This window comes from Mus musculus, chromosome 10 (genome assembly GCF_000001635.26).
Source record: "Mus musculus strain C57BL/6J chromosome 10, GRCm38.p6 C57BL/6J".
In the NCBI taxonomy this organism is placed as follows: Eukaryota; Metazoa; Chordata; class Mammalia; order Rodentia; family Muridae; genus Mus; species Mus musculus.
In genome coordinates, this window is record NC_000076.6 from 125,200,752 (window position 1) to 125,228,357 (window position 27,606).

Consider the following 27,606-nt stretch of genomic DNA (forward strand, 5'->3'; position numbering starts at 1 on the left):
TCCATATGGCAAAAGGCATCTCTTAAAGACTGGGTGAAATGCTTTTGTTACAAAGATTTTGCTATTTCTTCTTTCCCAGAACACTTTTCTTTATTATCCCACCAAACTCTCTGCAGCCCAGGGTTGTGATATGTGTCTTCTCTGAAAAGCATATAATCCCCCCATCGGCATCTTTCCTTCTTCTTTACTTCTCCTTGTGTCTGTATTCCATGTAAAATCCTGTGTCCGTAACTCTGTTCTTAGCCACTGTAGGATTGAACGAGACTTTGTTTCATGCCTCCCTCTCTCCCTTAATTGATGTGAACGAGATGAAAATGGGATTGGTGGGACCTGAAGTCAGGTAGGACATTCCTTTTCCTATGCAATTTGTATATCAAAGAATTAAGAGCAAATGACCCATACTAGAAAACAAGCTTTTAAAAGGTAAACATTTCATAGTGGTAAACATTAATAAAGAGTCCATGTGTGCACCCAGATGGCCATGAGGCAAGGGCTATGCAGTATACAAGTGCAGATCTCTGTAATATTTTCTGTTTGCATATGTTATCCACAGATGAAGACCAATAAATGGGACCTAGAGAAGTCGTTTACAAATTGTAACATAAGTTAGTCATTAGATCTTTTGCACGCTTAAGGTAATTGCTATAGACATGGAATACTTCTGCCTTTATTTATTCCAGGTTGGTTTGGTTGCATTGTTGAGTTAGTCATGATCTGCTAACTCTCAAATTGATTCTGCATCTTCGAATCTTCAGAGTTGTTAGGTCACATGCCATGGGTTAGAATGTGATGCTAAAGGACCATCAGCTATTGTATTTTAATTGGAGTTTTACTTGGCATTTAGAGTGTCTTTTAAAGCAGCAGAAGGTGTTGATATCAAGTATAATTGTGAAAGGTTGGCTGTAGCTAGATACATTCTCAGGTACTTGATGTATTGTACTGTGTATTAGCCTCAATAACCACATAATATTAGCATAGAAAGTTTCTTTACATTATAACATCAATGCTATTTGTATAGATGTTATATTTTAACTAAATTGTCATGTTATTATCATAGCTATCATAATCTGTGCTAGACAAAGGAAAAAATAATGAACACAACAAATGATACATCTATGCGGTGACACACATTGTCTTCTCCAATGTGAGACTTAAGGACGAGAAAACAAAAAAGAAAACCAAATACATGGAATAGTTTCAAATTATGATTAAAGAAAATCTGTATTTATGTTATTTTTCTTGAAGGAATAGTCCAGAAAGACACTAGAGAAAAACAGACTAAGTTCACCACAGGAAAGAGGCTTATCTTTATTATGGACAAGATGAAGATGGTTGTACAGTGTGGTACAATATCATGATTAGATCATATCTAAGAAAAGCCATCTTGTTGTTGTTGTTGTTGTAAATAAATTGTAGAAAGAAGCAAAGCATAATGAGAGGGGGACATAGGTGATAAACTTTACTGTGATTCTAGAAAGCCACGAAAGCATCGTGGATGAGTGAGGTGACCATGCAAACAGTGACAAGGCGATTGTAGTCTTACTTGTAAAAGGAAGGATATACTTTCCTGTCTGTACAAGTTAGAGAGAAGGGAGGTTGTTTGTTCATGTAATAGACTTTATAACTGTTCAAAACTGTGTTCTGGAAAGGTTTTTTCTTTCCCACTCTATAGACCTCACCTTGCATCACCCCCTGACTTTGAACGTTGTACAGTGATTACTGTAGTTTTGAACAGAAACATCACCCGATGGCCCATGTATCCATCTGTTCTTTACATTACCAGAGCAGAGTGTCTCAGACTGGGGCTCCACTCTGGATAGAAACTGATGCTAGTGTCATTTTAAAAACATTGTTTTCTTTTATTCTGGCTAGCTCCCAAATAAGTGAGACAGAGATTATAAGATTTACTTAATCAAGGTTTACGACATGATATTTGAACACTTATTAGTCTATTCTAATCCTTCGAGCTTATCTGGCTACTTTCCTGCCAAAATTCTATAGAAACTTATATTCAGTAGTGATTTCGCTCTCTCTCTTCCAGGTGTGTTTTATATGGTGGCTCCTGGACTCTTTCCAAGTGGTGAATCCCTTCCTCTATCTTTCTCTCCCTCCCCTGGCTGAGATAAGAAGCCTAGTCCTGCCCTCTCCCTTACCCGGTCATTGATTGATCATTTTTATTGATGAATCAGAGAAGATTGATTGATTGATTGATTGATTGATTGATTGACAAGTCACAGGGAACAATGTTTATACAACATTGAGACCAGAGATCCTTAGAATAAACATGGAAGTGCCATGTCTGGATTGCAACCAGATATGGGATCAGAGAAACCAGCCTTTGAATAATACAAGGACAAAATGTATACAGTGTACAATCACATTATGCCAGCAGTCTGAAGCAGGGAGTTTGTGTGGGATAGAGTAGGCATGATCAATAACCAGTGGTTAGTTGGGAGTGCCATGAACCCTGGCGGGAAACCTATTAATAAAGCTCTTTTCCTACTGAAGGTGTTAAGGGAAGGACTTCAGTAAGCAAGCCCTTATTAAAAAGTATTTAATTTAGTAAAATAGTGGGGTTTCAGCTGCCACAGGGATATCTAAAGAAAAAAAAAGGTTTAAGCGCCACCACAGTCTTTACCCTTGTAGGAATCAAGCTGGAACTGACCAGCAAGCTTTCTCACTGAGAGCTACTTTTCACAGTATCAGAGGGTAAGACTGAAGAGTCTGAGCGAAAAAATTAACAGTCTCTCTCAATTGTAAAGCCTATGAACCAAAACTGTGACAGGCCCAATGAAATAGAATGCTGGTGCTCACATTATGCTAATAACCAGCAGCACACACACACACACACACACACACACACACACACACACACACACACACACACATACATGGCTTCTGGGGCTTAAGTTCAGGGCCTTCCACGTGCTTAGCACCATGTCTACCACTTAGATGGCCTCCTTGCCCCTCACATTACCATCTTTGTCACATATACCATATTTAAGGTGATCAAGGAAACAGTTCATTTTTTCCATGGACATCTGATATATCACATCTTCTTTATTCATACACACACACACACACACACACACACACACACAGGGTTATGTTAGAAATGATACTCTTTCATTTATTATCATGACAAATTAGAAACATTAGGATCAATTCAATTCTAATGTGTAAAGGACTTTGAGATGTTCTTTTAACACAAAATAATTGGATTTACCAATAATTCCTAGTAGAGCAGGAAAGGAGGAATTATGGTATTTAGCTCTTTCTTTTTATTAATTTTTATGCTGAAATTAACAAGTGGCCCTTTAGATAGCATTTTTCCCTTCACCTGTTGAGAAGAGAAAATGATTGAATCTATTCATCTGACACAAAGAGAAAGGTAAGAAATATAAAAGGGAGAGGAAGCATGCCACAGAGGGAGTCTTTATTACACCGAGCCATCAGCAAGCAGCCCTGGCGTCGCTCAGAAAAGGGATGTGGACAGCACCTGCGACCACTTCCTTTCCATCCACTGCTGCCCCTATGCGACACAGACAACTGGGAATGATCAGATTTCGCCATGTTAAACGTTAAGAGATTAATTAAATGGTTAGAGTCATCGCTAGGAAGCAGCTGACGTGAAACAGGACATTCTTTTCAGTCTGTCCTGAGACTGAAATAAAGTGATAGCACTGCAGAACTTGAAGTCTGTCTGGCATTCATCTTGTGCCTTACTCCATTACGACAGAGGACCAAAGTGTGTCTTACAAAAAATGTCAGCCTACCTCATTATCAAAGAAACCTTGTAAAAGTCTGGAAATATTCTATTCTAATTTAAACCAGCAAAACCTTCTGTAAGCCATGAGAAGAACTGAAATTAAGATCTGCATCTTTTAGCCCAGGGTGTATACCAGTTCAGAGATCAAGAAATGTGACTGAACAAAACTCATTTTGTAAGTATGTTTACATGAGAAATTGGTGACCGCTTGTTGCATGCAAGAAGGTAAATATTCATAGCTTAACAAAAGTTATATTTTATTATGCTGAAGATTGTCATACAAAGTTAAGATTCTGTGATGGTTTTATATATATTTGGCCCATGGAATGGCACTATTAAGAGGTGTAGCCTTGTTGGAATAGGTATGCCACTGTGGGCATGGTCTTTAGTACCCTAGTCCTAGCTGCCTGGAAGTCAGTTTTCTGCTAGCAGCCTTTAGATGAAGATGTAGAACTCCAAGCTCCTCCTGCACCATGCCTGCCTAGATGATGCCATGTTCCTACCTTAGTGATAATGGACTGAACCTCTGAACTTGTAAATCAGACCCAATTAAATGTTGTCCTTATAAGACTTGCCTTGGTCATGGTGTCTGTTCACAGCAGTAAAACCCTAAGACAGACTCTAAATCTCTAACTACAGTCCTAAGCCTGTCTCCTTTAGGTTGCTCACCTATGTGACTCACTATCTTAGCTGAAGTTCAGGTCTAGTCTAACAGAAGTCTCTGAATTGAGGGTATTGATCCAGGGGAAGATGTTCCAGCTGCAAGGAACTTTGTATGACAATCTTAACTTTGTATGACAATCTTCAGCATAATAAAATATAACTTTTATTAAGCTATGAATATTTACCTTCTTGCATGCAACAAGTGGTCACCAATTTCTCACGTAAACATACTTACAAAATGATCAAAGTGGCATCTCCCCAGATATGTGGAGCAGAGCATTGCTCTTGGTCTCTGCTTATATACTGTCCAGTGGGTGTTATGGGGTTCTCAGACTGTGTCTGACTATCTTGAGTGATGTTACTGGGTTCTGATTATCTGGTGAAGCATTGGGTGTAGTGGACTTCCAGACTCAGCTATTTTTACATGTCTACTGTAGCTGTCCCTTCTCCTTGGAGGCTGTTAGCCAGCAGCCAATGAGGACAAAGTGAGCAGAGGCCAAAAGTGGGATTCGGACAGCTATGAGTAGATGGAAGGACTTCCAGAGACAGCTGCAGTGAAGCAAGTCTACTTTATTGTTCAAGATATAGGATCTATAAGGGCATTTTTAGGGGTACAGGCAGAAAGGGTTAATTGGTCATAGTGTCAGGCAGGTGGGAAGGGCTGATTAGTTATAATACAGTGCCTGCCTGTCATGTAGGCAGGAAGCCAGAGTAGGGTGCGATTTGTGTACTGAGTAATGCAGCCTTGCAGAGAACTCTGTCTGAGGTCATTTTTCAGACAATGCCACCCAGTGGTGTTCAGAGACACTCTCCAGGCAAAGCCATGCAGAGGCAGGGAAGCCCCTCTGAGAAAGGGAACCCTCCATTTTGTGCAGAGCTCAGCAAGCCATTTGGTTATAGGGACTGCGACCTTAATACCAGGGTTCTCCAACAGTCTAGAAGGTATTTTTCTTTTAACTATGTTCATTGTACAGCTTTCAATGGAGAAAACTAGAAAGCAATAAAATCTTAAAAATGAAATAATGGAATTTTTAGGTAAATGGATGGAGCTAGAAAAAGTCTTCCTGAGTGAGGTTATCCAGACCCAGAAAGACAAGTGTGGTATGCACTCAGTTTTCTGTGTATATTAGCTGTTAAGTCAAAGATAACCAAGTTATAATCCATGGAATCACAGGGAATAGCTATACAGCAAGGGGCTGCAGGCTGCAGATAGTTCTACCTAGGAAAGGGAAATTAAATAGATGGTACAAGATAGATGGGGGGCAGGCACTAACTTGAAATGGAAGATCAAGAGTAGAGGGGTTGTCAAGAAGGAGTGAGGAAAGAATATAGGGAGATAAAGATAAAATTAGAGGCCATTTGAGGAATACTATTAAAACTTAATACACTAAAAGCTTTGTATAATATATATATACATATACATGTATATATGTGACTGTATATTATATTATACATATAATATACATATATATAATATATGTAATATATACTGTAATATATATATATATATATATATATATATATATATATATATATATATATATATACAATCTAAATGTAGTCACTAAATCATTTGGAGACAGAGCAAGGTCTGGATATCTCCTCTCACCAAATAAAGCCTCCAGTAATAGTGTCAGGTTGGGTTACATCTAATTTAGTTCTTCTCCAAAGAGGGTCCCAAGGGAATGCTCAAACAACTGCGGCTGTTGGTTAAAACTACAGTTGCTCTCCACAAACTGACAGCAAAGTGTCTGTTGCCAAAGACAACACCTACACAAACTCAGTGATTATGGAGAAGTAGAAGTGATGCTGAGAGCCTTCATCATTATCTTTTGGCATCTGTGATTCAGTAAGATACTCTGCACACCACCAAAAGGAGAGATATAAACAGCAACCCAACTGTAGTCTGTTTGATCTACAACTATGTCCTATCTACAAGACATGTTAGTGCAATGATGACTTGAAGCTTCTGGGAGTGACCAGTCATTATCAGATTTGACTTAAGGCTCATTCCATGAGATGGAACCCGTTTCCAACACTGCTTAGATGATCAAGAACCTAAGACTGTATAGCCCAGGGACGTCAGATACAATCAAGTTCTTAATAATAAGTTCTTAATAATATTAATTGAAAAATCACAAAGAAATGACATTCTGCTACTCAGAGATCAGCGCCTTGCTCAGCCGTCAATAGAGAATCGTCCTTCTTCAGTAGTTGGAAACAAATGCAGAAACACAACCCATACTTTATGGAGAGGATGAAAGACCTGGAAACACTCAGCCATACATAGTATGTCTCCATCAAATCCCTCGCCCCTGGGCCTCAGGGAGCGCTGCAGAAGAGACTATCTAAAAAGTGTAAGATCCAGAAGGCATGCAGGACGCCAAGGAAACAAGGTCTTCAAAATCAAACAAGACTAATGAATGTATGAACTCACAGAAACTGAGGCAGCATGCATGGGGCCTGCACGGGTTTGCACCAGATGTGATCCTAGAGCTGAGAGGGAAAGCAGACACATGCCCCAATAGATAGCTAACCCACAAGCTATCTCTAATTGGTAATCACTTGTAAATGAAAACTTACCTCTTTTTTTCCTAGTGAAGTCTTACTGGGGACTAGCTACCATTAAGGATCGGGTACATGGCCAGCAGAAGACACCAATAGGTAACAAGTCAATGACTTCTTTGGTGGCTCCTTCTCAGATAATGTAACTTCCTCGTGGGTTTTCTCCCTCACCCCCATTTTCCCCAAATCTTAGTTTTTATTTTAATTTTTATCCTACAGGTCCTTTGCATGTATTATGACTTCCAGTTGTTACTTAGTGTTTTTATTGGATTTGTGAGTATGCAGACAAGTGGATGGCTCTTTAGGTCTTTGTCTATTACCTGTGACTTTTCTTTGGCTCCTTTCCCTATTTTAGTTTTGTTCTGTTCCCATGTGTTAGTTTTTGTTTTATCCTATTACATCCTATTACATTTTCATTATATTGATTTATTTCACTGTTCATTTTCTAAGGAGAGACAGAAAGAGGTGGATCTGAATGGGAAGGGAGATGAGGAAGACTGGAAGGAGTAGAGAGAGGGGAGACAATATTTAAAAAGGCTATTTTCAATTAATAATCAATAAATAATACAAAGCATATACACACACAAAATCTCACATCTATTTATATATGCATGTATGTATGTATGTATTGTGTGTATTGTGTGTGTTTGTGTGTGTGTGTGTGTGTGTTTGTGTGTGTGTGTGTGTGCATGCACACCTGCATTTAGAGTGTCTTTAAGAGTACAGAGCTTTTATCAGCTCTTGGTGAGCTTGACTTGAAGAGCTTAGGTCCTAGAAAACTTGGTGGTAGCCACCAAAGCTGCCCCAAAGTAGTAACTTTTGGGATGTTGTCTTAGAATTCAAAGACAGCATTTCTCAGGCCATGAACAGTGAGTTTTAGAAGTTTATTACAGATTCACAGATGGGACCTTGTGAAGGAGCAAAGGAGGGAAGCAAAGAGAAACGGGGAGAAGAAGCATAGAATGCCTACAGGGCGGGAGGTAGGGGGAATCTCTAGGAAGGCCCAGAGACCTGGGATGGGGAAGTTCCCAGGAGTCAATGCAAGTGACCTTAGCCATGATGCCTAACAGTGAAGACATAGAACTCGAAGAAGCCACCTCCTGAAGCCAAGAAGGACTCCCAATGGAGGGATAATATCAACAACTCACCCACAAAACCTTTGATCCGAAATTTATCCTGTCTAAAAGAAATGCAGGGACAAAGACGAAGCAGAAACTAAAGGAATGGCGGACCAATAATGAGCCCAACTTGAGACCCATCCCAAGGTCAAACACAAATCCCTGATACTATCATTGGTACTCCTTAATTATGCTTGCAGACAGGAGTTTAGCATTACTATCCTCTGAGAGGCTTCACCCAGCAGCTGACTGGAACAGATGCAGATACCCACAGCCAAACATTGAACAGAGTCCGGGGACTCTTCTAGAAGAATTAAGGACTATGAAGGGGATAGGTACCCCACATAAAAATTAACACAGTGAATGAACTTGGACCTCTGGGAGCTCTTAGACATTGAGCCACCAACAAAAAACGCATACACGGGCTGGACAGAGGCCCATGGCACATATGAAGCAGACATGCAGCTCAGTCTTCATGTAGATCTTCCAAAAACTGGAGCAGGGGCTCTCCCTAGAGCTGTAGCCTGACTGTGCAATCTGTTCCTCAACAGGGCTCCCTTGTTTGACTTCAGTGGGAGAGGATATGCCTAATCCTGCAGACACTTGATATGCTAGGGTTAGGGGGTACCCAGGGTAGTCCCACTCTTTTGGAGGAGAAGATGAAAGAAGAGGGAGGAAGGCACTCTCTGGGGGTTGGGCCCCAGGGTCCCAGGAAATAGGTCACCATCAAGCTGCCAGCCTGCAGAGTACTAGAAAGTCAATTTCAGGAATTAGGGAGAAGTATGAGGATTCTTTGGCCCAGCCAGGAAAGGTCCAAGTGTTTCCTCTCAGTTTTAGTTAGAATATAATACATGTAAGCCTCTCAGAGAGGTATTTTCTTAGGAGCTGACAAACTAAGAAACAGCAGAACTTCCTTCTGACCACATTGGCCTACAGTAAGAATATTCCTGAACATTTCTGTTTGAATTTGCCGGTCTTCTCTGCCCAGTTTGTCTACTGTTCTCATCATAGCTGGCTTTTCACTAGCTGTTTAAAATTAATTTTTTTTCAAAAAATCATGACTGCATTCATGTATACCAAGAAGTTTGAAATATATAAAGCATTATAAGAAAGCATATATAAAGATAGTTACACTTTTCTATTATGGTTTGCTCTCCTAACTAGAGCTTTGTAAATTTTAAGAAGTATTCTGTACCTAATATGTTAAGTGAGAGAAGGACTAGAAAGTAATGATCATTGTAGAGACTTGTGATTCTAACATTTCACTGACATGAATATAAATTATGTTACATGTTTTTCTGAAAATAGTATTGGTATGGTTGGCATCTTAAATGTGAACTTTCAATTTAATTTTCACTATGTAGAATTTAAAGTTTGAATATTGGAAAAAATTAACAACTACAAATTGTCGGTTGACTTAATTTTAAAATAACAGTTACATTTGCAAGATTTAAAAAATAATACAGAGGAAAATATGGAAAACTGCTTTAAATAGATTTTCTTATAATTAAGCTTGAAGAAAAAATATGAAAGTTTGGCTCCATTACAGAAAATGCTTTTACTCTTTATATTCAATTATTCTTTAGACTAAAAGTGCCTAAATTGTTTTCAATTTAGGGTAATGGACAAACTCTGTTTTAGTGTGGTTTCATTTACATAGAAGTCAGAAACTTGCTATGCTGATTATTTTTAAATTTTAATTTCATGAGGACCCAGTTAGCTCCATTAAAAATACTAGAAATGAGAAAATGCAGTCAATAGAAACAGTAATTGAATGTTATCAATTTTAAAAATATACAGTCGTGAATTTTTTCCTTTCTGCCTACCCGGCATCTCGCTGCTCTTCTCAAGCTTCCTTAGAGAAACATTGTTCGTCCAAAGGCTCACTCTGTTCACACAGAGCCTTTCTTAGGCCACACTCCCGCCCTGGCCTGGCCAAAGACCTGATTTCTCATAGACACAGATTGCTTGAGCTGAGCCATTGTTCCAAGTTTATCCTATTAGCGCTGATCCTATAACTTGTAAGGATAGACTTGGGTATTTAAGTGTGTACCCCTAAACAAGTCTAGAGCTTAAGAGCTTAGTCAGCACAGAGAAATCTGATACAATCAATGGAAAAACACTGTCCCTGGAACTTATTTTGAACTCCGCATCTGTGTTTTCCATTAAGTAATAATGAAAAAACTGTACTTATAGACTATATCTATAGTTGAGTTGTTACCTTATAGATTATAAAAATCATGCCAATGAAAGAACCTAGTGGAGAAACCCCCACTTTATTCCTGATTCGGTGTGCACCCATGAAACAAACAGACCGTCTTGATGTAAAAACACAAGGTAGTTTAATGGTGGAGCTCCAGGTCGAAACATATCTCATGCAGGAGACAGTGGATTCAACCACGAGGCTTGGAAGCTAGGGGTTTTTATAGAAAAGGGGCTGGGGCTGAGGGAAGAATTGGCGTGGTTTCACATGATTGGTCCATTTAAACATCAGCAGACTGTACATGCAGATAACATTTAACTTAGGTCAGAAGGGCAGGAGATAGAGAGGTGCTGGGCCAGTCCAGACATATCATTCTCTTTATCTTTATGGCCAAGCAGTCTCAGGAATGTCTTAAAGATCGGCCTGCCCAGGCATGTCCTGGCCTGTTCTGCTATGTTCTCAGCCCCAGGTTTCAAAGCTCACAAACAGCCCTTTGGGCTATTTGGCATAAATTACATGAATCACAGGTCTCAAGTCTTATTTTCTTTCACCAGTAGCTAAAGGGAAGCATAGTCTTTTTTTTTTTTTTTTTTTTTGGATGTAAATACACGAGGTAGTTTAATGGTGTGTTAGAGACTTTGCAGTATATGTATATATTTTTAAATAAAATAAATACATATTTTAAAAAGCTCATGTCTCATCATCATCTCCGCATCTGATTATTAAGAGTTGTGATTAAATCCTTCAACTATTCAAAGGGTAAGATCCAGAGACACGATTGTCTAGAACAGGGCAATAATCTGATAAGGGAAAGCGTGCACTTGACATCTGCGATAATGGTTGAATAAGAGCATGTCAGGGCTAGGTCCCTTGGGAAGGGGGAAAATATCAAAATGTTCCTACATCATTTTTCACATGACCACTCTATACTTAATCTTGAAGAAGATTAAACTTCTGGAATATGTAAGTTCTTTTGCCCATACCAATATATATATATATAATTTTTTCCTCAGCCTGATCATTTCATTCAGAAATTAGTTTGAGTGAAATTACATGCATGCATTCCATTCCAGCCTCTATTTATAATGGAGGTTTAATTAGGAATTGTCTCATTGGAAAAGTTGGTGGCTATGAAGCATCCAGTGGGCCTTAGCAGTAATTCATCAGGTCAGGGAGTGGGAAAAGGGTCAGACTTACAGAGGAGCCTGAGGCAAAAGAATTAATAGATTTCTGAAAGCAAATATCCGAGTAGATATTTGAAATTATAAAAGGATTTTAGGAATGTCTGAGAAATCACATGGTCATAGATAAATGCAGAATTTTTTAACACAGATCAGGATTTTGATATTTTCTGCACAAAATAAGGAAATCGTTGGCTATCTGGGAGGGTAGGAGTAGTTTGATATAAATCTCACTAGAATGTGAAGGTTAAGTAGTCATGGTAGAAACTGGAGGGGGAGATTCAACATAAGACAGATCTGGGAAGGGAAAGAAAGAAACGTTCCTTTCCCTAGTGATTATGTATTAAGAGTAAATGGCAGTCTATAAATACTCAAATGGGATCAGTGGCCACAGCAGAATAGACATGGTGGAATACTGTGTTTTCAGTTGCAGTATTCTGTGGCAGTATAGATGCTGGAATATCGTGTTTTGATCATTAATTTCTCTATGATGACATTTTTCTCTGTTTTGTTTATTTTTATGAAAAGAATTACAGAAAAATGCTACATCTCTTAGCATATAAACCAGGTTCTTCAGGTGATCTGGAAAACCTTACAATTAACCCACACCACGTGAATACAGCCAAGCAGCACCGAGAAAATTGAGATAACATGCTGGAGAAAATGGTTGTTGATTCCAATGCAGAGAAATACTATTCACATGTCACATGATGGTTTCCTCTATACTTTTCTAGAGTGTGGAATGAATGGTGACAGGCATCTGATATTTATTTGACACTCTATTGAGCTAAAGATTAAAAACCCAGGAAAGGCCCTTGAGCCAGTGCTACAGGGGGAGTTATGAAAAGTACTGCAAACTTTCCTTTCCCTAGTGATCGGCTTAGGAATGACCCCATGTAGTTCTTGATGACACGGTGGCAGCAAGAAGCTACCAAAATGAGGTTTGGAGAATGACCGAGTGTGCTGTAAAAGTTCAAGTTCAGCTGTCTTGGCTTCTTGCTCCCTTTCTCCCTCTGCACTTCACTATTGTCTGTTTCTTCTTCCCTTTTCTCATCTTCATGTGACAAAGAGACTGCCACAGAGAAAGTCAGAAGTTCAGTAATGGGCACAGCACCAACAAGGGCAAAACACATGCTTTGAAGCTTCTTGGAAGCAGGTCTTGGGGAATTATCATGGCTTTCATTTATTCGTTCACAAATTCTCTCTGTCTCTGTCTCTGTCTCTGTCTCTCTGTCTCTGTCTCTGTCTCTCTCTCTCTCTCTCTCACACACACACACACACACACACACACACACAGCATTCTTGTAGGAGAAAATGTAGGCATAACCTAGTGGTGAGCCTACCTGGCAAACTGTGCTGCTAAATAAAAGCAAGGCACACTGTGCTCCTGAGTATCCCCAGAAGTCAGAACAGAGTTCTGAAGCAGTGTGAGTAGCCAGCAACTGGCTGGCTAACAAACGGAACTCCCTGTGTCTCCTTTTACATGCTTATTCTGTATTGAAACCCCGGTGGAATGAGTGCTCCCTGTCCAATCTGAAGTAATTGTGCTAACCAATTACAGTCGATAGGCTTCCACTATATAAATGGTTGTTCATGCACACTAAAGTAGATGCAATACATTCTTTAATCAAAGTCTGCCCTCCACATTTTCATCTTATTCCCGCTCTCCACCCAACACTGAATCAAGTCTTCCTGTTACCATGTGAGTTTCATTTCCTCATAGATAGCCCACTGTGTTAATTTGTGGTTATGTTTATGAGCATGGGTGAAAAGCTTTTTATATCACAATGTATGAGTGGCTACCTTACTGCTGAGTTCTGCTTGACCATGTAAGGAACAGAATGACAGAGCCAGCAGGGTGTGGGCCTCTACCAGTGTTGATGGTTGAGTTGGGCCTGAGTCTTGTTTGTACAATAATGTACATATTTTCATGTGCGCCCTTTGAGCAATGTCCTCTCTGCCAAAGTCTATGACTGCAGGGACACAGCATGAGTCTGGGTGGCAAGGGTGTTTCTAATGTCTTAGCAAAATGGTAGAACACTGTGACTTTCAGACCAGCACTTAAGGCTGAAACTCTGAGTTCAAAAATATATAATTTCTCAACTATGCAAACTAAAAAGATGCAATATGAATTGTATGCGGAACGTTTAACAGATCTAAAGAAACAGAGGCAGCTACACTATGACCCAGCTTGTCAAAAAGATGGTAAGGAAGAAGGTAAAGAGAACTTGGGAACAGTGATCACAAGGCAAGAACCCACCCAGCTAAGATTGTTGTTGTTGTAGTATAAGCTTACAGAGACAGGCAGATTCCTGAGTTCAAGGTCAGTCTGAGACAGGGAGTTTTGATTCAGGCCCAACCTGGTAGGAACATTAATTTCAAGGTGGAGTCCAACCCAGCTATCTTGCTGTATGTTCTCCTGCTTCCTGCCTCTTTCTAAGGGGGTGGGGGGTTGGGGCTAGAGGGACACAAAGTAATCAAAAGGGAACCTAGGGTAATAACTGTATTGATGTGTAAATAAATGACTCGGCTTTTGATTTGCAAGAGAAAAGCTATACAGAGACTTTTTAGACTAGCCAGAGAAAATTGCCTCAAGTGGACAGAATACAGAGAGAGTGCAGTCTTGAAAGCTGTCTTGAGCAGAACACAGGCTTGAAGCCACGGTTTGATTTCCAGTTGTTTCACTGTTCCAAGACACCCCTTCCTCAGAATCCCTCTCCAAGCTGAGGCTAGTCCTTTGCATTATCATTAACTGTCTATAGCTCCTCAAACAAGAATGGGCATGACGAAACCCTTCCCTCCCCATGCTAGTATGTGAATAGCCCCAGTCTTGTGACGGCAGCCACTGCTGATGTGAATCCCAGGTGTGACAGCCATACTATGGGACTACTGAGTTTTTGGTGTTTCTAGATTATTCTTAATTAATGTGATAGTGAGTTGAAGAATAAAATAAGTTGATACAGTCATGAATATATATATATGTATATATATATATATGTATATATATATATGTGTGTGTGTGTGTATGAACTGTTTTTATTTTATATATTTACAAATATATACATACATATATGTACATACATATCCTTTATTTTAAATTAGGTAGCATTCTAAGTGCTTTGTACTGAATATGCTTTCCACACTCAAGGTTCTTTTTGTCTGAAAGGAAATACTAACTTACGCTACTTACTTTTTCTCAACCTCTTTTTTATTCAAGTAAATTCTCGCAGAATATTCTCCAAGTACTGTTATCATAATTCATGCCTAATAATTGATATTACTAATTAACATCACTCAGGATAAGAATGCATCAAGATAGTTTGGTTAATAAGGGGGACTGACACACACCAAAGATCAATGCCCCATTAAGAGGAACTTTGCATATAATTATAAAGGTCCTGATTGTCGTGATCAATAAAGTTCATGCTGATAACTCACAGAGCCATTTCATATTGCCACAAGATGCAGTTTAAATTACCATCTTAAAAAGATCACTATGCTAAAAGTTCACAACACCAAATGCATTGAATATGATTCCTAAACTAAATAAGATTCCCAAATGGGACCCAATTTAAAGATCATGCAGATGTTAAAGTTGGGGTGGATTTCCAAGCAGACAGCAGCTTAGAAGTTGTGCAATACGTAAACTGCCAATGGAACTGAAAGGGCATAGATCCTACTTAGATCCAGAGAAGAGAGGTCAAGCAGAAACTGTCATCCATACAACAGAGAGGAAGAGTAGAGAACCACTTCATCAGGAAGGAGACCCCACCAGCCCCCAGAACTCAGTGCAGTAGCCAGGGACTGGACGGAGGTCTGAATTGCAACTGATCAACCATTATAGGCTTATTGAGGATTTCCTGAGAGATTAATAATCCCAGAATTCCCTGTTATCAGAGACATCACACAGTGAGATTTCCCTCCAGGAGCTTGGTCATAGCAAGATGTCAGGGAAAAGTTCTCTCAAGACTGTAACACCGGGAGGAGAAGAATCATTTTTGAAATATATCAAGTATTCTGATCTTAATGTTTGCACCACAGAATCTTGCTGGGGAAATTGTAGACTGCTGGATTTAAATCAGTCTAATGGATCCAGGGAAATGGTGATACCCCATCTAGACTGTGCTGAGATCATGTCTTCCCTAAGGGAAGAATGAGCTATAAGACTCAAAGTACAAAGGTTGCAACCACAGCATACAGGCTCTTTCAAACACCTGGATGTAATAAAAGGTGTATAAAATGGTTTCCATACCTTGTCCACAGTGCCATTTATAATAATTCCTTTTACTTATGCATCATGCCTGGCACCAAAAATAAAACATCTGACTGTAAAATGTTCAAAACAAAACCCAAAACAGCTCCACCATCAAAACCAAACCAAACCACACCAAACCAAACTAAATGGTACAAACCTAGAACCCCTACAGAGAAATGGAATAATAGCAAAACAAACAAAAGAGTTAAAACAACAAAAATTCTCCAAACAAGCCACTATGGAGTCTGAAGAGCTAAAACAGCACTCAAAGCAAACTCCTGACATACCAGGATATTAAAATCATGGGACTAGGCAATTTTTGACAACTGTGAATTGCAGCTGTCATCTGCTACTTCATGGGTTCTTTTACCTTTGGCCCTTTTTATTCCACCCTTTCAACCCCTAACTCTGGATAAGAGAGAAAAAAGGATAGGAAAGGAACAAGATCTCTGAATAAGGCCAGGGGTCAGCAAGGTGGAAGTGTTATCATTAGTCTACTTCCTGTTGATTAGGGGTGATGAGTTCCTTGGGGCAAGTTTGAACTTCACTATTAGTGTATCTCATTTCTTCTTGTTTCTTCTTTGTGTGCTACTACTCTACACACTGCCATGGTAACAACCAATAACAAGCAATAAACACCAACAAACAACTCACCAACAACCCCTCAACTCTCAGGGCCCTAGCATTTATATACCCTCTGAAAACCCCTCAGAATTCCTAATATCATATAATTGCAAAAACTATCTCTAGCTGGCAAAAATCACACCCTTGCTAGAGCTTGAGGCAAATCACAGTCAGCTGCTATAAACAATCTGAAGCTGCTTCATATCCCACACCTGAGAGAAAAACAATAACATATCCTTATAGTATCTCTGTGGTTTTTTTAAAGAAACTAAAATTCCACAATCCTAACTACAATGATTAATATGCTGTGGGTCTTGTGAATAAACATCATAAGTGAGCAGACAGGCAATGTAAACAGAAAGGCGAAATTCTTTGACTAAAAAACAAAGGTGAGAGATGAAAACTCCTGTGGCACAAGTGAAGAACACCCGCTGACGTGCTTCTGGGTCTGCTAGGCATCAGTGTACTGACAAACCAGGCTTGAGGAGATCATCATGCAAGCTTCAAATACTAAACAGCAAAGAGAGAAAAACATGACTGACATGAAATAAGCCACACCAAAGCAAGAACTGTGTGAGGATTACAAAGCTTTGATATATGCATAGCAAAATTACCAGTAGAAGATTTAGGGATCCGAAAAAAAAAATTGAAGTAATATTCACTGAGAATCTGCTCAATTTATCAGACACTAAGCAAGGCTGAGAAAACATGAAGTACAGAAATATGGAATATATATCCAAAAAGCACATCCTGTGTATAATTTTCTAACTCCTGGAAGTGAAAGAAAAGGTGCTAGAAGCGCAAAGCTAAGTGGATAGAGGATTTTGCCACCAAAATATATGTGGGCTATAGAAATCCATATAGTTCATATAGATTAAAAATAAGTGGGCAAAGAAAGATGCACTATGCAGTGCTAACCAAATGAAAGAGGGGGAAATGCAATCTCAAGAAGAATGGATTTCACATTAAGAAAAGCAATCAGACCGAGAAGAGGGGGAGCTACATAAAAGGAGTCAGTTTTCCGATAGGAAAGACCAGTTAATTTGTGAGCTGATTAACAGCACCGTCTATAAGAGCCCAGCATTGAGAACGACAAGAAGAAATAGATGCATCTCCTGTTATAGTCACAAACTTGTGAACAGGCAAGCCTCCATCCACACTCATGGAAGAAACCCTTTGCCAATGTCCCTGTCAAGTCCCCAGGTGCTCATGGGTGCACCCAGCTCGACTTAGGCAGAATCATTTCTTTTTGTTCGTGGTCTCTTATCTGGGTGAAGGGATGCTTGTTCATATCTCCCACAAAAAGTCATGCAACGCTATGGTGTGCTCACAGGCTATGCTCTGCATAATTCTATCATGGGCAACACTGAGGGTTTACTCTTGCCAATAAACTATTAGGTAAAAGTGTAAGTGTGCATTTACTAACGTTTTGGCCCATCAAATGCTGATAAGAAGGGAGTCTTGGACAATGTATAAGTATGCGGAAGGTTTCTTTTTTGCTACTATTCTTGTTAGCATTCTTTCTAAACTCCACTGCACAGTTAAGCAGCCTGGTAGGCCTGGCCCACTCTAAAAGGGGCTGCTTGCCCCCTCCTCCCTCTTACTCTTGCTTCTCTCTTGCTCTTCTTCTCTGCTTCACATTCTCTTCCTCTACCCCTCTCTCCACAAGCTCATGACCATGGCACTGGCCACTACGTCTCTTTCCCCTCCCCTTCCCTCCCCTCCCCTCCCCTCCCCTCCCCTCCCCTCCTCTTCCCCTTTTCTGCCTTTCTCTGACTCCACTACTCTCTTAACTCCCTTCCCCATACCCTGAATAAACTCTATTCTATACTATACTGACTGCCATGTGGCTGGTCCCTTATGGGGAAAGGATGCCTTGGCATGGACCTGCTGAGACATCCCCTTTCCCCATACCTGACTACATCCCCAAGGAATATAACCCCTACCTCTTTATCTTTTTATAAACACATCAATTCTAAAGTGATAAAAAATATCATTTAAATCAAGTTTGAGGGAAAGAGCCTCTGTGACTCAGGCAATAATATTCTTTTGAAACATTTATGTTCAGTCACTGTGAGCCCATTCAAGCAAGTCAGTGAAAAAAAAAAAAAGTGCACACATTCTTTTCATCCATTAGGGGTTGTTGTATATATCTTTCATGTTGACATTACTCTTTCCATTTTTATTAATCAGTTATATACATCCAGGCAAAGAAGCGTCCTTACATGTGGGCTGGAGTTGGACATCGTGTTTTGATCAGCACAGAATAGCACAGCATTTAATGGTTAAGAAAAAGTTACAGCTCTCATTTCAAAAACTCAACATCAACAAAAATTTTACTTGAATAAAAACAATACAGGCTTTTCTTACATACTATAGAAATATATACACATGTACCTTTTAACAAATAGCACAGACCTGCAATTAAATTCATGAGTGGTAATTATTAAAATACAGTAACAATAGAGTACAAATAGTTACAGATTTTTTCAAGTTGTATAATTAAGACAAAAAAAAAAGATAATCTAATTTTATTGCACTGTTCCCCACCCCTAAAAAAAAAAATCCTCATAAAATTCAGCAGACAGGAGCCCTCGTGATCAAGGTCAATGTTGGAAAATAAGTAGCACCTTTAGTAATTACAATGATTGTATTTTCAGGAAGTCTAAGCAGAGCATTTCTGACTTTATAAAGAAAATAAAACTAATTGATAAGTACCATAAAGTTAACATGCTGTACGTCTCAACATTTGCATAGAATGTTTGCCTGAAGAAAATAACTAAAATGGCTTCTTTAAGACAGAATATCAATTGACAGTAAGGGAAAGACTCCAAGGCCTTTCCATTTTACTCTTTGGAACTTGTTAGAGAATTCCCCTCCTATGCCTCAGGCCACATCAGAGGAAACTGTGGGACTCTCAACTATCTGTTTCATTCATTCATTTCCACGACGAATGACTCTATGCCCTAGGGTGCATAAATGTCGCTAATCTAGAAACACCCTTGTCCACACAGTAGAAAAGAACAAACCTTGGAAAATATAATTGAAACAACAGGTCTAACACATATTCTCACAGAGGAATTGGACATTTGCTTTCAAATTTGTTAAGCAGCAAAATATAGCAACTCTAGTAGGTCCTTCTCTGAAGCATTATGCCCGATGACACCACAGCAGGAAAGGACCTGAGTGCTTCAGTAACCCAGGACATTTCCCTTAAAAGGAGCTCATTACCAAAACAATTCACTTTGGATTTAAATAAATCTACATAACATTTAGTAAAAATAAAATATGCATCTCTATGAAAACACCATTTATCTTCATTTGGGGGGTTGGTATAGTCACTTCTATACAAGTCTTATGTTCTAAATTAGGAATTGCTATATATACAAAACATTCCAGAAATGTACATCAAGATGAACTTACAGTCACTTGTGGGAAGACAAAGAGCACTCTATCATCTTACATTTCTAAATGTCTGCAGGCATTCACACTGGATATTTTATACTTTACTTTTCACAAGAAGAGGCCGGTACAGCCATGGCTTATATCATAGAACAGCCAACTGTGATAACCAAGGCTATCTTAACCTTATTTCAGGGAATACCCATATTTATGTGACCGTGTGGTGGTTTGCTCAGTGGTCATCAAAATACATAGAGAGCAAAACACAGTATGTTTCACTTTGAAATCTTAGAAGCAAAGCTTAAGGCATGGTTTATAATTAAAATAAATATACAGTTTCACTCTGCAACCCATTCCCCTCAGGAACTCTTTCATTATAGTAAAGTAGATCTTAAATTTGTCTTATTATTAATGTGATATGATATAGAACTTTCCCCAACAATCTTAGTTCCAATTTAAAGCTATGATAAGAAAATACTATTGAAAACATGTAAGTTCTAATTTTTTTCAAAATTTCCTTCACAAATGGAGAGATTTTCATTCCAGAAAATATTTCATTAACTTTTAAAAAGTTTCAAATCAATTGCTTAATATTTGGAAAGACCCTTCTATTTCACCTCCAGCATAGAAATTATTGTATGATTAAAGGATGATATTAAATTTTATCATTATGAAGAAAAATAATGTCACAGGTACTGAAGCTGTCCACTGTCAAAATGACAGTGTCAGTTGGTTACATGGCATCAGTCTGGTTGAATATAACCAGCATGCATCTGCCTGGAGAAGGTCTTCTGTGTGCACACAAGATTCTCTTGGGCCATGTCAGTTTATGAACATTCTCATTACAATGGATCCTATAGTAAATGGCCCTAGTGACTATAGCAAACACTTGTTTAGGCAGAATACCATTTCTTGCAATTTGCCAAAACAAAACAAAACAAACAAAAAAACAAAAACAAAACAACAAAAAAACCACAAAACCTCAGAACAGTTACAACTCTTCTTCCGGAGATTTATTTCACTATGAATGATTCTTGGTGTTTTTTGTTGTTTCTAATTGTAGAAACAATATTTATGCAGGCACAGTAGATGTAAATGGTATTCTCTGACATTAAAGCTTTGGTTACATTGTTGTCAGATGCCTGATAAGTATCTAGTTTTACCTGATAGAATTCATTCTAGTGCTTTCCTTAATATATTTTCAGATTCTTAGAGCACTGTCTGAGTGAAGTTCTTAAAAATAAGGTCTAGATATAGGCAAAAAAGGCAATACTGGTAGGGATACCAATATCATGTTACTCTTTGATATTACCATAATATCATAGACTGTGAAAAGTTCAATAGCATATTACTGTCTGTGCCTTACCTAGAATTCTGTACTGCAGCAATGAGTAAATATTTTTCAAATTGAGCTTAAAAACTTGACACTGCAAAGTAGGATTAAGAAATACACTTATATTGAATATGAAGATGATTAAGTGTGTTTTAGGAAATATTTTATTCATTCTATACAGTCATCATTATTGACAGCAGGGCTTATAAATGTATAGAACTAAAAGAAATGTTAGTGAAAAGATGGGTTCTATCTTTAATCTTGCACTCAGTCAGAGCACAGGGCTACACTTAAACAAAGGTTCTACTCTGCTCTAATATACTACTTCAAAATGTGGGCAACCAACAAAAGATAGCATAGAATAAAACATAACTTTCGGGATTTGTATATGCCAAACAAAATTATGCTACAAATCAAGATATATTATATTTGTATTATATCCAGTGATCTAAAACCAGCATAATAATTGGCTGGTCCTATCTCATGAAGTCCAGGATTACTCAGATGTAATTCAATACAATGTGGCCGGTAGAAGGACGGCCCATAGAAACCTGTGGTTGCTATAGTGAGTGTGTTGTATACAAAGTAGGTCTAATAAAATTGTCATTATATGAAATATAAATGTAAGGCCTGTTTTATCTTGTAAAGAAAAATTAGTCACTGTGATGTTAATAATTTGATAATATACTGGGTTTCTGTGTTCCTGCTGAATGTTGCTCACCTTATTGACAAGTATCACCTTATTGACCAGACTACAAAAGAGCATGCAGACAATGAAGATGTTATTAAGGTGGCATCACTGAGGATGTGTTCTATGTGCAGAAGGACCAGAAAGAGGGGACAAAAATCTTAAAGACTTAATGCCTACCTAACCATTACAGGAAAAGGACATTCAAAATGTGAAATAAAATGGCAAGAAGGGTCGGAAGGATGGTGAAGCCGTGGGGACTGATTCTGCTCAATGCCGATGTTAATTTTGCTCAATGTAGAGACATTAGAAAATGCCATTCACAATACTATCACAACCTTTGCATACGCTGCCCATCAGTGTGTCAAAGAAAGCAAGATGTGAACTCCTAGTCTGATAATACTGTGTGAAGATGCAAGTTTTATTGGATATGAGCACTCAAAGACTAAAGTTTGCATGGCAAAAAATGATGGCGTCACTGCATTGTTCATTTAAGTGTGTTAACAGAAACAACTTGTGTTTTTTATTACATGAGCATTTCTGATGTGTCTCTTAGCTTTTTACATGTGCTCTCAAGTATGCAGAAGCATACGGACTCACAGGAGTCAAATCTGTAAAAATGATAGGATTGTGAACACTTTAAAAAAATCAGAGTGGCATTTGTAATGGTGGCGGTAGATCTGCATCTGTGGCTCCGTTATATTGACACCACCATGGTAGGCTGCTGTTAACTCTAATTCTTGAGGACCTGAGGCACTTTCAGGAACTTGGAGAAATTCCAGATGGTAAGTATCAAGGACAAATTCACTTTTCTAGATGGTCAAATCGGAGTCAATGATGTATTTATCGTGCATATGGGGGAAAAAAAATCTGTATTTGAAAGAAGTCTTCAAGACTGCAAATACGTTTCTGTTCTCAAAACTCTCAGGCCTAGAATCAGAAGGGTCTTTTCTATATGTGAGGATGTGAAGTTCTGACCTGAGGCAATATGTGCTATTCTTGAAAATCACAAATGAATAAGGGTACCTGCATCACAGAAGACATCATGCGGAAAACTGTTGAGATGAATCTCAAGCAAAAAGTCTAGCAGGAGAAAACAGAAGCAGGTATAGCTTTGCTCTCCACGGAACAAGGAACATGCTCAGAGGAAACAGAAAAGTCCCTATATAGGGTGTGTTGTTATTTTCAAATAATGAACATAAATATGTACTGTCCCAATGAACTGAATTATTTAATAAACATTTCTTGGTTTCTGGAGCAATCCTATAAATGGATAATCACTAAAATCCAAATCATGTTTTGAATAGAAACAGTTTATGTGTAATAAAAAAAAATGGTTTCTTCTGTCCCAACTTTAGGGAAAACATATGACATAGGAGTCATTTTATGAAAGCACTTTAATATATAATTATGTTTGAGACAATTTGAACTAATAAGAGAAGCAGGCAATTTGATATTATGTTTTGCTTACAGTTGCTAATGGACATATAATAAATCATTCTACAGGTTGAAGTTAGGTCTAAATTCCAACATGAAGTCTACACTTTTATATCTGTCTTTCTACTTGCTTATGATACTGTCATTTCTATTTGGTAGCTGAGGGAACACCCTAGGGACTCTTCCTGTTTTGTGATAAACCAAAGATTAAAGTTGGGTTTGACAACATATTTTAATATACTTTTAACATCAATTTCCTGAGCCTGCACGCATAGTCTTTCCTCTCTCCTCCTCCTCTCTCTCTCTCTGTGTGTGTGTGTGTGTGAGAGAGAGAGAGAGAGAGAGAGAGAGAGAGAGAGAGAGAGAGAGAGATTCTCTTGCATCAAGTTAATTACTTCTAGTATGGCTTTGTTTTAAATATTAAAAGTCATTACGTAGGCAAAATGCATGCCACAGACCTCTTAGCCCCTACTCTAATTTGCATTCTCCCAGTAAATTGAGCCAAACTTTTGGCTATTTTATTTTATTAAAGGTTAGAAATTATGTATGAGTTTTTCTTTATAAAACATTCTTTGGATAAATGTAATTTCAACTACTTAGAACATCTACCATTACATTTCTAATTTTTCGTATTGTCAGGTTGTAGGGATAGAGGCAGCGAGTTGAGAGGCTACGTCTTTACAGCATACTTTTGAATTTACCAAATTGAACTGTTTTACTTATTTCCTGCTGTCTGGGTGGAGCATGTGACCCTGTGAGGGAAGATGGTTGGAACAGAACAGAAAGGGGAAGTCTGTGAGCCATGTGAATTTACACTAAAAACATCATATCTTTACTGTTACTATCTAGCCCATTGCCTCTTCAAAAAGAAGCTGAAATGACTAGGCCAAGACAAGTTCATACCCATTTATCTGTCTATGGGTGATAATAGTTAAATAGCAAAAAATATGGGATGTTTAACAACAAATGACAAAATATGTAAGCTAGCTACTGATTGTAACTTGTGAGTACTCTAGTTCCTTTAACTTTGAAGTGATCAGTAGGACATAGTGGGCATTTTAATGGTACCAAGCTAGTTTCTTATCTTAAACATCTAAAATCTGTTGTTCCTTGGTGGCAGGGAGGTATTCAGTATTAAAGTTGCAAACCAGGTTTGGTTTTTTTTTCCCCTCTACTTGGGTAATTAGGGACACACACGTTAGGTCAGTAGTCTTTCCTCGGTCTTTGAAAGGCTTCATTAAAGCAGCAAATATTTCAACAGGTGCAGTGGACAAATACAAGCAAACAAATGGATTCTTTTCTATTATGGTTTTGTTGCTGATTCGAGTGAGACACGGCTTAACCTAGGACCTATTCATTACAGATGTACACACTTATCATGTCATGTTTGTAGCATGACTCTACACAACAGATTGTGTGCTTTACAATCTTTCCACCCTCTTAAAAAATATCAATGCAATGACCAAGACAAATTAAGCAAATCAAGATGACTGAAAAGCAAGGAGAGGAGTACATTTTGGTTTTGATTTGATGCATCAGCATGTGACATCACTTCCCAGGGAGAAAGGCAGGCGCTGGAGTCTACTGACAGCATCTCCTCACACTGGTGGTGGTCCACAGGGACTTCGACTACAGTTCCCAAGCTTACTGCCTTTCTGCCTCTCTCCTCCTGTTGTCTGATAGCTATATTAGTTTCTAAAGGTATTTTCAAAGAGTGCAAGAAATTCTTATCAGAAGCATTTATGGTTGACTAGGATGACTTCTTTGGACACACAGGAGTGAACACGAAGGTAGGAATCATATAAAGAAGGTAATTCAGAAGCCGGGCGTGGTGGCATCGCATGCCTTTAGTCCCAGCATTCTGGAGGCAAAGGCAGGCAGATTTCTGAGTTTGAGGCCAGCCTAGTCTACAAAGTGAGTTCCAGGACAGCCAGGACTATAAAAAAAAAAAAGACTGGGTGGGGCTAACTTTTCTTTAAATTCATATCGAGCCACATATTGCCCTGCTTAATTTCTCTACAATATTGGCACATCTTGTTTTTATTGAATAGCTGAAAATTAGAAACTTCATATTCAAGAAAGCAATTGAAAATTGAAAAATTGAAAAATGAAGAAAATCCAAATCTTACTTTGCTCCCTAAATATGAACCTATAAAATCACCTGTATGAAGTAGTGTATAATTGTTATGGGCAAATCAAAACTTTAACAATACCCTGAAAATGTGGTGTCTAAATAGATCCTAAGAAATAAGAATAGCACCCACTTCTATTGAAAGGAAAGGAGAAGGAGGGAAGAGGAGGAGGAGGAGGAGAAGAAGAAGAAGGAAAAGAAGAAGGAGGAGGAGGAGGAGAGGAAGAAGAAGAAAAAGAAGAAGAAGAAGAAGAAGAAGAAGAAGAAGAAGAGACATTGTAAAAGTGACTTCAATAATAAAGCACAAAATTCTCCCTATTTATCAGAAAATAAAACAAGACATGAGACATATAATATTTAGTTTTAGCTGTTATGTACACAATAGGAGGTCACAGACCTCTCAAAGAGTGTTGTAAGAATGAGATTGATTTCTAGACACTTTAGGTTTGGAAAATGAGCAAACTCCTAAAGTACCCTGAACAACAATTCTCTGCCATGTTGCTACTGTGTTATAAACTACATGTCTGTCAGTCCCCACAGCTTATGTTGCCAGAAGTGTCCTGGGGACACACTCCAGCTTTTCTGTTCTATTCTCAGTCGTGGGTAGTCCAATCAGTAGAGGGCGGAATTTTCAAGTGTTTCCCCTCCTTGTATAACAAGAGATGTCTTCTGGGATGGAATTCAAGGTCTGGGTTTGGTTTTTGCTTTTGCTTATTGTAGTAAAGAATTATAAATTATAAGTCCCTGTTAGCAGGGCTCAGGAATGACCCCTGGTCTTGTCAGTTCCACACCTATGAATTACTCATGAGATCAAGCTTATGTCACTACTTTGTGCTGGAGGGAAAAACAGAATCTAGTCTACTTGAATATGTCAGCTCTTCTCATTTATTTGGCTTGGATAGTTCAGCACCCCATTAAATCTGCATTAAGCCCCCATTTTAAAAAGTCATCGAAAGATGTACATCATTGCTTAGCAGGCTTCTAAAGCATGGATTCATCCGATTTTTCAGTGTCTCTGCATTTTAAATCAAGTTATGTGTTAGATATGAATTCTGGAAATTAATGGAGGGGTTCTATTGTCTAGCACCCAGCCCTAATTGTGACCTCTCAAAGAAACTGTGTAGACAGGTGTGCAGATTAAACTGGCACAAGTATGGCAGATTGATGGTGAAAAACTAGTTCTGTTTTGTTTTTAACCAAACTTATCCATGTAGATTTTTTTCCCTTTAGCCTTCTTTGAGCTAATAACACTGATTTTTTTTCCACCGTACAGTTAATTTTAATCCACACTGCAAAACTGTACGCAAATATAACATATTCCTGCTTCCCAGAGTTTTCCTTTGACTTAAGAATGACTATGATAATAATTTTTTCAAATCCATTTATTTCTTTATGATCTCCCGATACTCAGTGTTTTCGTAGATACATGTGTAATTCTTTGTGTGTTGAAAAGAAAAAAATGATTGTCCTCAATTCACTTCATGACTTAATATCAAATGAAAAAAAAATGAACCTTCAAGAGAGTCATTTTGTGAAATTAATGTTGAATTGTGCTTAGGTGAGCCAAGGTCTGGAATGCAGATCTAATTCTGCAGCTAAAAGTAAAAATCGGTGGAAGATTTAAAAAATTAGTTGTTTTCATCACAACTCAGGTGCGCAGATGAGCAAGTGCGTGGGTTTTCTACGTGCACCATCTCAAGAGTTGACCATCCCAACAAATGTTAAAGCATGAATTTATACTATGGCATTGAGGAAGATGCCAGTTTTGTTACTGTTTGCGATGTTTTTGTTGCAGCTAAAATCCTTTGCAATTCTTTGGAAAAAAACACACACACACACACAAAGAAACTCATGATTAAATTCATGAACACTGATTCGGCGATGAGACTTGTTAAATATTACTCTCTTTGTCCCTGTCTGAGGGAGGATTGTGTGCGTTTGAAGCTTTGACAGTAACTTCGTCCTGTTTAGATCTGTTCAGGGCCTCCATTTCTCTGGACGCGTGTGAAGCTGACTTCTTCTTCTTTGCCTTCTCTCTCTTCCTTTCCTTGTCGAGAAGTCTATAGTTTATAGCATTGCCAATCAGGAGGTAAGTACCTGATACTAACACGACTGTTCCGCTGGCTATGTACAGGTATTTATATTCTCCAGTTATATCAAGCAATTTACCTGTGAAACAAAGAACACCCTTTAAGAAGGCATGATAAGGTGATGAGGTGGTCTCGCGGAGGGTTAGG

The 27,606-nt window shown here is 38.5% G+C and overlaps 1 protein-coding gene across 12 annotated transcripts in view; it reads right to left on the minus strand.

The window, feature by feature from the left end:
* Positions 1-18,518: 18,518 nt before the first annotated feature.
* Slc16a7 (solute carrier family 16 (monocarboxylic acid transporters), member 7) overlaps positions 18,519-27,606 on the minus strand; it is a 170,317-nt gene continuing 161,229 nt past the window's right edge. For 7 of the 12 annotated variants that reach the window (XM_006513409.4, XM_006513410.4, XM_030244969.1 and 4 more), the window contains one exon: positions 26,833-27,538. In XM_006513409.4, coding sequence (XP_006513472.1) covers positions 27,261-27,538 — 278 coding nt within the window. In that variant the 3' untranslated portion in view covers positions 26,833-27,260. Of the gene's footprint in view, positions 27,539-27,606 lie in introns of all 12 variants that reach the window. The other 5 variants (NM_001358496.1, NM_011391.2, NM_001358915.1 and 2 more) reach the window with 2 other exon arrangements.